Source organism: Octopus bimaculoides, chromosome 3 (genome assembly GCF_001194135.2).
Source record: "Octopus bimaculoides isolate UCB-OBI-ISO-001 chromosome 3, ASM119413v2, whole genome shotgun sequence".
In the NCBI taxonomy this organism is placed as follows: Eukaryota; Metazoa; Mollusca; class Cephalopoda; order Octopoda; family Octopodidae; genus Octopus; species Octopus bimaculoides.
Window position 1 is genome coordinate 131,154,914 of NC_068983.1, and position 10,028 is coordinate 131,164,941.

At 36.6% G+C, this 10,028-nt stretch overlaps 1 protein-coding gene across 1 annotated transcript in view; it reads right to left on the reverse strand.

Moving 5' to 3' along the window:
* The window catches only part of LOC106874079 (stAR-related lipid transfer protein 5), a 202,687-nt gene that overhangs the window by 32,940 nt on the left and 159,719 nt on the right, over window positions 1-10,028 (reverse strand). Inside the window, exon 3 of the mRNA XM_014921673.2 lies at window positions 7,594-7,726. Within this exon, the coding sequence (XP_014777159.1) occupies window positions 7,594-7,726 (133 nt within the window). The remainder of the gene's footprint in view (window positions 1-7,593; window positions 7,727-10,028) is intronic.

Genomic DNA, 10,028 nt, shown 5'->3' on the forward strand with positions numbered 1-10,028 from the left:
ATATATATACTTTATTAATAAAGCTGCCAAGACATCCCAAAAACTGTTACTCAGAGTTTCACATTCCTATTCATCAGACAGTTTTGAATGAGAATCACCATCAACCCAATTATATAACAGGTTGTACTGGATTACATATTTCCAGTAACCCACAAATACACAATGCTATCAGATATATTTATACAGACCCATTCACATACATGCACGCATCTATCTATCTATCTATTCATCTCCCTCTCCCTCTCTCTCTTTATATATATATATATATATATTGAGAGAGAGAGAGAGAAATAAATACGGATATATAAAATGATGAAAGAAGTGAATATATTCTCAACCAAAACTGCCCAACGAATGGGAACATGAAATTCTGAGTAACAGTTTTTGTAATGTTTTGCATCTTTATTAATAAAGCATATTACTTTATCTCCGGTATTTGAGTGCTATTTTTACCACCTTGTTTCACATTTATGTACTTACTCTGGTATGCATATATATCATTCATCAACAGGTGCTTGCGTAGTATACTTAAAATCAGATGGCTCGAACACAAAAGCAATATGGAGCTATGGCAAAGAACGAATCAAGTTTCGATTAGGGAGCAAATATTTAAGAAAAAGTGCAAGTGGATTGGTAGCACAATTAGAAAGGACACACCAAATGTAGTAGTGAAAAGTGCTTTACAGTGGAATCCGGATGGATATAGAAAGAGGGGTAGGCCTAAGAACTCGTGGCGTAGATCAACACAAAAGGAACTAGAGAAAGGGGAACATTCATGGCAGAGTATAAGTACAGAAGCAAAAAATTATGCAACATGAATCCCATTATAAGTGGCCTATACTCTGCATTGGAGGGTTAAAGGCAAGAAAGACACTCTAAATTGTTTATATTTCTACAATAAACATTTCAATTTTTTTTTTTACACAATTCCTGATAATATTTAATTATAAAAATGCAATAGGATTTTTTTTATATACATCAAATTGCTATGGAAGTTCAGTTGGGTAAAATAGGAATCAAAGAAATCCATAGACAAAAAATGGTTGAGAGCCACTGATCTGGATTATGGCTTGGAGATAACAATTTACTCAAAGTAGCCACCTTCAGCATCCATTAGGGTTTCAAGACAGATCCAAAATCTAATGCATGCATTCCTCACTGTGTCTCTGAGAAGATCTTCAAACAACTCCTTGATTTTGGCCTCAAGCTCAGCTTTGGTGTTGCAGATAGAACAGTTGATGTCTTTCTCAACAGTGCCCCCACATATAGTATTCTATGGGATTACAATTAGGGAAAATGGGAGAGCAGAAATTTGGCTGTTGAAGTCATAGGAAATTCTTCAACAACCACTTCTCACTCTTTCCAGATGTACGACAAGGAACCAAATTCTTCAGCTACACGTTTAGTCTTCTGATAGTAACCCTCTCTAGCCAGGGTTTGACCAGTCGCCAGCAGCCTCAAATGATCATGTCAATTGAGCCCAATGCCCTCCTCAAAGATGTTAGGATAAAGTCTGGTGTGAGGACACAATTAGAATGTCAGCTGCGTCCCTTTGTCCTTCATAGTCTCCATTGTAGCTGTCCATGTCATGTCATACAGCCTTTACAGTGTTCACTGAGCAATGAGCAGCAGCCATGATGTCAACATTTTGATACTCACATGAAGCATCATGACACGGGTAACTTTTGCTACATTCTGATGGCTTGTAGTCCTGTCAGCTAACTTTTTCTCAACTACAACTTTAATATTCATGCTTTCCAATATGATTGACTGTTTACCAGTATATCAAACTGTTCTGGCTAAAAAGGTGACATAAAAAAAAACATCAAACTTAGCACAAACTTCCTCTGTGTGTGTGTGTGTGTGTGTGTGTGTGTGTGTGTGTGTGTGTGTGTGTGTGTGTGTGTTCGTGTTTTAAGTTCTATTTACCTGTCAGCATCACCAAACCTATATATACATAGATTATATAGAAATATAGATTACATACATACCTATACACACACAGAGACACATATATATTGTTCCTACATTCATTATATTCCTCATTCATTACATTCCTTTATTATAAATTCCCTCATTCATAATATTCCTTTAGTCATTATATGTCTTCATTCTTTATGTTCCTTCAGTACTTTCTTTCACTCATTATATTCCTACCTTCATTCATCTAACATTCATTGATTGGTTTATTAATTTTTTTCCTCTATTCATTTATTTATTCACTTTCTTGGTAGGAGGAGGACTTGTTCATGTGTTTATTTAGTTATAAATCTGTGAATCAACATTATGGCTATTATAAGTTATTGTCTGGCAGAGGTAGGCAGAAAGATAGAGTGTTGATGGGGAAGTTGTCTTTGCAGAATTGGCAGTGATAGTAGTAGTAGTGTAAGTGGTAGCAGCTGTAGTATTCCTAGTGGTGGTTTTCAACTTTGAACTTTGGCATTCTGTAGTGGTTTACTGGCGGGCAAGAATGATGATGTTCATGAGAAGACTCTGCGTGTACATGAGGATCAGCTAGCTGGTTTGTTCAGGAGGACTTTTGAGCTGAGACCCATGGATGATTTCCAAAAATCTCTGAACTGGCAGTGTTACAGAGGAGCACTACTTGTTCAAGAAAAACTCTATAGGCATGGTAATCTGGTATTAATAGCAGTGTTCATGGTGTTTGTAGTTGTGGTCATGGTAGAGGTGGTTATGGTATTAGTAGAAGTGGTTGCAGAAATAGTACTGATGGTTGTGATATTTGTAGTGTTTGTTGAGATGTTAATAGAGGTGGTGATTAGCAATGGTTGTTAGTAATGGGGATAGCAGTGATGCTGTGACTAGATTATTTTAGAAAGGAATCTTTAATGATAGGTATGGGGCTTATTGATTGAATTAGGAAGATAGCGATATTAATAGACACACCTATTCATAGCAAGCTAGCAAGCAAGTAAGCCAATGAGCAAGCAAGCTAGCTTGCTAGTTTGTTGTCTGTTTGTCTGCCTGCCTGCCTGCCTGCCTGCCTATCGATCTATCTATCTATCTATCTATCTATCTACCTATCTATCTATCTAAGTGTTAAAAGCTTTAGAAGTTATTGTTCAATCCTGAATGTGGAAAAGAAGAATAGCCCTGCTTTCACTAGATATGTATGGTACTTGGAAAACCAATGAGTCTACCATTTTACTATCAACTTGTCAAATCATAGACTGCAATAGTCCTTACATTAATGGAGCCAGAGTGCAACCCAAATACTACAATTAAATTGCATTTGATAATCGAAGAAACTGATATCTTAAAAAAAGACACAGAAAAGAAATCAAAACCTAAAATAAATAAAGCCTAATTAATCAGGTTTTATTATAAATGAGACTAAGATGATATTTGCATTATGTTGTTCCACAGCAATAAAATTTGCTTTGTTGACATACCATCAAGCAAATCCAGTTGATTTACTGGAAAATTAGTTAATAATTTCACACACACCCCTCCCTCAACACACACACATACATCCAAAGAAGACAATAGAGCCTGGCGTAGGCAATCCTCCAGCTTGTGAGTTCCTGTCCAACTTGTGCCAGCATGGAAAATTTTGGAAAATGGATGTTAAATGATGATATAGATAGACAGATATACATATGCAGGCATACATACATACATATGTATATATTCCACGTCTGCAGCAAGTCATAGCATGAAGAACCAAAAATATCCTGTGAGATATCATTACCAACAGGCATTGTAATGTGTGTGTGTGTGTGTGTGTGTGTGTGTGCTCATTGGCCCTCTTTGTGTTGTTGTTGTTGGCACTCCGTCGATTACGACGTCGAGGGTTCCAGTTGATCTGATCAACAGAACAGCCTGCTCGTGAAATTAACGTGCCAGTGGCTGAGCACTCCACAGACACGTGTACCCTTAACGTAGTTCTCGGAGATATTCAGCGTAAGACAGTATGACAAGGCTGACCCTTTGAATTACAGGCACAACAGAAACAGGAAGTAAGAGTGAGAGAAAGTTGTGGTGAAAGAGTACAGCAGGGTTCGCTACCATCCCCTGCCGGAGCCTTGTGGAGCTTTAGGTGATTTTGCTCAATAAACACTCACAACGCCCTATGACCGCGAGTCCGCTGCCCTAACCACTGGGCCATTGCGCCTCCACTCCTCTTTGTGTAGATATGTGATAAACGAAATATCACCAATGTCGCTGCCATCGTTATCAACGTTATCCTCGTCGTCATCATCGACGTCGTCATCATCGACGTCGTCATCGCCGTCACCATCATCATTGTCATCATTATCGTCATCATCATCATTATATCGGTACACTGACGTCTCTTGTTTTTTTGTTTTTACCTGATAGAAACTGAAATAGAAATCTATTGTCTTTCATTTTCGTCTGCGACGCACGGATATTTTTTGGCAGAAAATTTCCTGTGCACTCACATACACACACTTGTGGGTAATGGATGTTTATATACACATTCACATACATAATCACGTACATATTCTGCAAATATATCTACATATGTAAAAGTATTGTGTTTGTGTATGTGTGTATGTGTGTGTGGGTGTCTATGCGAGTGTATGTGTAGACAGACAGACTTAGATATTTGTCGTGAGACAATTCCCTAAATTAATATGTAGCCATTCTTATCCGTGTGAGATAGCTGTGAAATTCTTCTACGGCTTCCATTGTAATTTCTTTACATTTTTATAGACAGATAAACAAACGTAAAAGACGGCTATTAATGCCATTGTATTAATGTTACAACATAAAGATAGGCTTGGAAGTATTCGTAATTTTATTTGTTGTTGTTGTTGTTGTCGTCGCTGTCGTTGTTGTTATTGTTGCAATTAACCTTAGGTCAGCCATGACAGAGCGGACTTAGTTTCAACTTCTTTCCTTTTTTCAGCAGCGTAATTTGAGTTAGTTTTTCCTATGTCTAGCATTTTGAGCAACCATGTAGAGTTCCTTACATTATGCTTTTTTCTCCTTGTTCCTGCTGTTGCTGTTGCTTAACCTTAGTCAGTCAAAATCAAATAAAAGAACCGAGATCAGAAATGTCCTAGCTGTGATCATATGGCTTTTTCCCCCGGATATTGTATATCTGAGAGTATATTATAAATTCTGTTATTATTTAGGGATTGTCATATTTTTTGCCAGTTAACCATATGCATTTGGTCTTCACTTCAGCTTTATTATTGTTAACATTATTTTAGTGACTTCTTCAGAATGGACTGAACAGAACAGGAGGAGACATGTGAAATGGAGAGTCGCTGAAGCGGTCACAGGTTGTGCAACGAAAAATTTCAAAGAACATTAGCGTCTGTGTTCCATGGGTTGGACGGTTTGACTGAAACTGGTAAACTGGAGGGTTGTACCAGGTTCCAATCTGATTTGGCATGGTTTCTACGGTTGGATGCCCTTCTTAATGCCAACCACTTCAAGATTGAAATGGGTACTTTTTACGTGCCACCGGCACGAAGTGCTACTTACATGGCCACAACTACGATTTCTCTTAGTTTGACGGGTCTTCTCAAGCACAGCATATAGCCAATGGTCTCGGTCACTTATCTCCTCCGTGAGTCCCAACGTTCGAAAGTTGCTTTTTATGTACCAGCGGCATGGATGCCTGTTAGGTGACACCCGCATCAGAGGTTTCCGACACGCACACATCGGAATAGCGTCTAAGAGATGTTGGGTACGAAATATGACATGTAAACATACAAAGTGTTCGTTTCAGTTATGACTATTATGCACCAGTTAAAAGGAACTATAGTCAATAGTATGCACCTCTGGCGATTACCCACTCCTACCATAATACACAGAGAAACGTGTGATCAAGTTTACAGTCCATGATATTTCACCTGACACAAAACTTCAGTACTTTGAAATGCAACTGAAACACAGAGAGGTACAAAATAAATAAATAAATAAATAAATAAAATAAAATAAAACTTCTTAACTCTCCTCAACTGGTAAGAAATTCAGCTCCAGCATCAGATGTTACTGACACCTGTTGTCTTGTAAACGGCTCCTTTCTGTATTAGCTTAACCACTGATAACCAAATAATGAGTGTTATGAGAAAAGGAAGAAGGCCTATGTGCCTTACGTGTGGTAGTATCGAAAATCAGAAAGGTTTCTGTTCTAAAGGGAGGAGTATAAAACTTCCTTGCTGCCAAGACTACAGTCGTAGTTACATTAAAAGGAAAGCGAGTAGCAACAAGAGCTAAAAAAAGAAAACAAAATGTCACACGCAAAGCAGCAAAAGGCGCCGTCACTTTTGAAGAAGAGCCTCATGGGAATACTCTTCTCTTCGCTGATAAATTAATACAAGTAGTAATGCCATATACATGCACTAAGCAGCATTTGACTTCCCTTCTGACGCTCATTAAATGAGGAGAAGCAGGAGGAGAACACTGGAGAATGGTATGTCATGGGAATAACCAAGAGAAAGAAAAAGAGAAGATTATCATCTCACTATAATAACTAAAAACAGTGGAAGGAAGTACCAAGGGCCTCCAACTCAGTCATCCGAAGACACAACAAACGCAACCAACACAACAAAAACAATCAGATACTCAATAACACCCAAATATGTAATCACACCACGAACAAACGCGCGCGCGTACACACACACACACACACACACACACACACACACACACACACACACAATCAACCTCATAAAAAAACAACAACAAAACAATAGCTATAAGAAATCTCAGGACCTAATTGGCCCTTAGAATAGATGTAGTTATAAATGTAGTTATTAATCAATAAGGGGTTTCTGACACGCACATACCGAACCAGTTATGAAACATATGCATAGCGTAGCCGTCTTGAAGTGGGAAAGTGGCAGTGTTGATTGAGAAAGCTCTGGATCTTGAGGTAAGATCAGTTTTCTTTGACTCTTTACTCTCACTTTGTTCAGTGAACTGACCTGCCAAAGTGATTGATAAGTGGTTCGTTTCGTTAGCTCACGTTCAGCTTCTTTTGAGAATATTATCATAGAGAGGCCTAAACTTTGATAACACTAATATGTGTGAAGACAAATCCTTCATATTACAGATATTAGTATATATTTTCTATAAGATATTCTGAAATATTCCTGAAGTAAAAATGTTGGTGAACTGGCAAACAGGACTAAAGCACGTACATGTCTCCTTATCCGTTGAGCTAAACGACTGCTAAGTGACATTAGCTTGAGTTTCCTGGCGGTGGAGTGGACGAATATTAAATCTCATTTTGTATAAATCATAACTGCGTTGGATGAATTATCAGAAATTTACCGAGAATAATTAGATTATCTCAGACACACGAACTTAAGATTACGTCTGAAATGCAGAAAGAAGCGATTATTTAATCAAATAACTTAATACTAGAGATCTAGAAAACTAATCTGCAAAAGATTATTTCATCTAATATTAGATTAAAAATTCTTCGGTGAATAAATATAAAATTTCAAAAATTTCTCGATAATACCATAGGCAATTAATTAAAGACCCTAAGCAGGTTGTCCTGTCATTTATGATATGAACAAAATAAATGTATGAAGCAAGAATATCCACATTTAACAAAAATACAAGAAGAAAACTTTATTAACAAACCTTGTCGAATTTTTTTAGCGTTTCAATACCTTTCATCCTGTTGTCCCACTTCAGCCTCGGTGAGTCGGGCCAGGGATCGATGTATTCAAAAACTGTTGCGGGTGGTGCATTCACTGTCATTTCAGCTTTATATCTGAACGGAAGAAAGAAAACTTATGTGAGGTATAAAAGTAATGCACTGCGTGAGAATTTTTGTAAGGTTTTTGAAAAAAATCTTATATTTGATGCAAATGATTATAAATTCATTTAGCAAGGTCGGGTCTTCCAAACAGGATGAAAAAATAAAAATATTATAATCAATATTTTCATACGAGCAGAAAGATTTGCGTTTACTGTCTACCAAGCTCTTTAAATATTATATATATTTTACGGGTTCATAAATATAGGTACGTTTTAGTAACTAGAATATGAAAGAAATCTCAGGTAATAATAATGAAGACAAAACTAGTTTATTTGTATCTGATTCCAAACTGCTGAAATCTCTGTGGTTTAACCTCGGGGCCTAATTTCACAATACGTTAAAATAAATTAAATATATAGATTTGACGCACTTTCTCTCTCTCTTTCTTTCTCCACCCCTCTATCTATCTATCTATCTATCTATCTATCTATACCTAACTGTTACATATATATATATATATATATATATATATATATATATATATATATATATATATATATATATATATATATATATATGTGTGTGTGTATATATATATATATATATATATATAGAGAGAGAGAGAGAGAGAGAAAGAGAGACATACATACATACATACAAGGCGTTACGTAAAAGCACCCAGCACACTATGTTAAGTAGTTGGCGTTAGGAAGGACATCCAGCCGGAGAAACCATGCCAAATCTGACAGGAGTCTTGTGCAGCCCCTCATTCCAGCTTGCCAGCCCTGATCACACCTCCAATCCATGCCAGCATGGACAACGGGGATTAAATGATGATGATGATATATACGCGCGTGTGTGTGTGTGTGTACACAAACACACACATACACGTAATCTACTGGTATTGACGCTATAGTAATATTGTACTATTTTGAAATGAATTGTGCCAGTCACGATTTTATTTGCATTTTTAAAGAGCAGCTTTATACTGTTGTCTCTCGGCCGTTTAGAAAGTAGAAATACATGATCTACAAAATGTCTACAAAACTCCAAAGTAGCTCTTTAGATCTCTATTTTCAGTTACTGAAAGCCTGGTGGTTTTACAAATCAGTTATTATTTTTCTGATCTTCTCAAAACTAGTTTTGAGCCTCTACTTGTTTGCGTTGCTGAAATTAGAATTCAAATTTTCCTCAAATCGGCGTCTAAAGTCTCAGAAATTTAAGGATGCTCTGAACAATTCATTCCTGGTTTACAAAACGACCTGAGATGATAGCTGAATTACTATATATTATAGATATGCTTATTCAGGGTTTTTTTATTATTTATGACCGGGTTCCCACTCGGGTTGTAGCAACAAAGTCCACTCGCCACACTTCTCGCTCCTTCATCACTGCCTCGAGGTCCTAAATACGTTCCAGGCCAGTGTCCGCAATCAAATTGTCGATGTAAGTTTGACGATGTTTTCTTCTTATATCATCACCATGAAGTGATTTCAACAATACTAATTAAAAAAATATATATCAGGGTTGACCTGGGACCAAACAATAAAAATAATGACATTCTTCACTTCAACTGAGAGTATCATAAAAGAAATTATTGTTGTCGAATACCTCCGTAAGAAATTACGACTTCCACTGCCAGGTGGCCGTCAGAGAAGTCCATTCAAAATCAGATCTGAGTAAAACTTTCACTACTTCACACTTTTGATCGGAATAACATGGTTGTCGAAACCTCCCATATGCTTCTCTCCTGAACACAGACGCAGGCGTGCTCACTCACACGCGCACACACACACATTACCAAGGGACTGGAATTTTAATAATTTGTCACGTTTCATGTCAGTAAATTGCTGAGAAAGATCAACCCGTTTTCACACTGATGTTTACACATCTGAAAATAGTATCTTCAATTTAAATTGAAAGATTTTTTAAAGGTTAGTTGACATTTTTGTGACGCTGGTTAAATAGTACGGTATATTACAATGAAAATTAGGTTAAAATTCGATAAGAAATATTACCTAATTACTTGGCTGAAACTAATTACTAAGTTTAAACTTTCTTTCATTTCTTACAATTTACCTAATTACTGTGGCTTTAACTGTTTAAATTCCTCTCCATATTTCTGAAATTTGAAAAGAATTTTTAAAGAAATTAAATAACAATAAACTTTCACCAAACAACGAAGTTAATATATTCCATATTATGGACTTATCACTACCTTTTACATAACTCGAGTTTGACCTACATTGAAGAACTGATTAGAAGACCGTGGACCTTGATTATGCTCACTCATATATATATATATATATATATA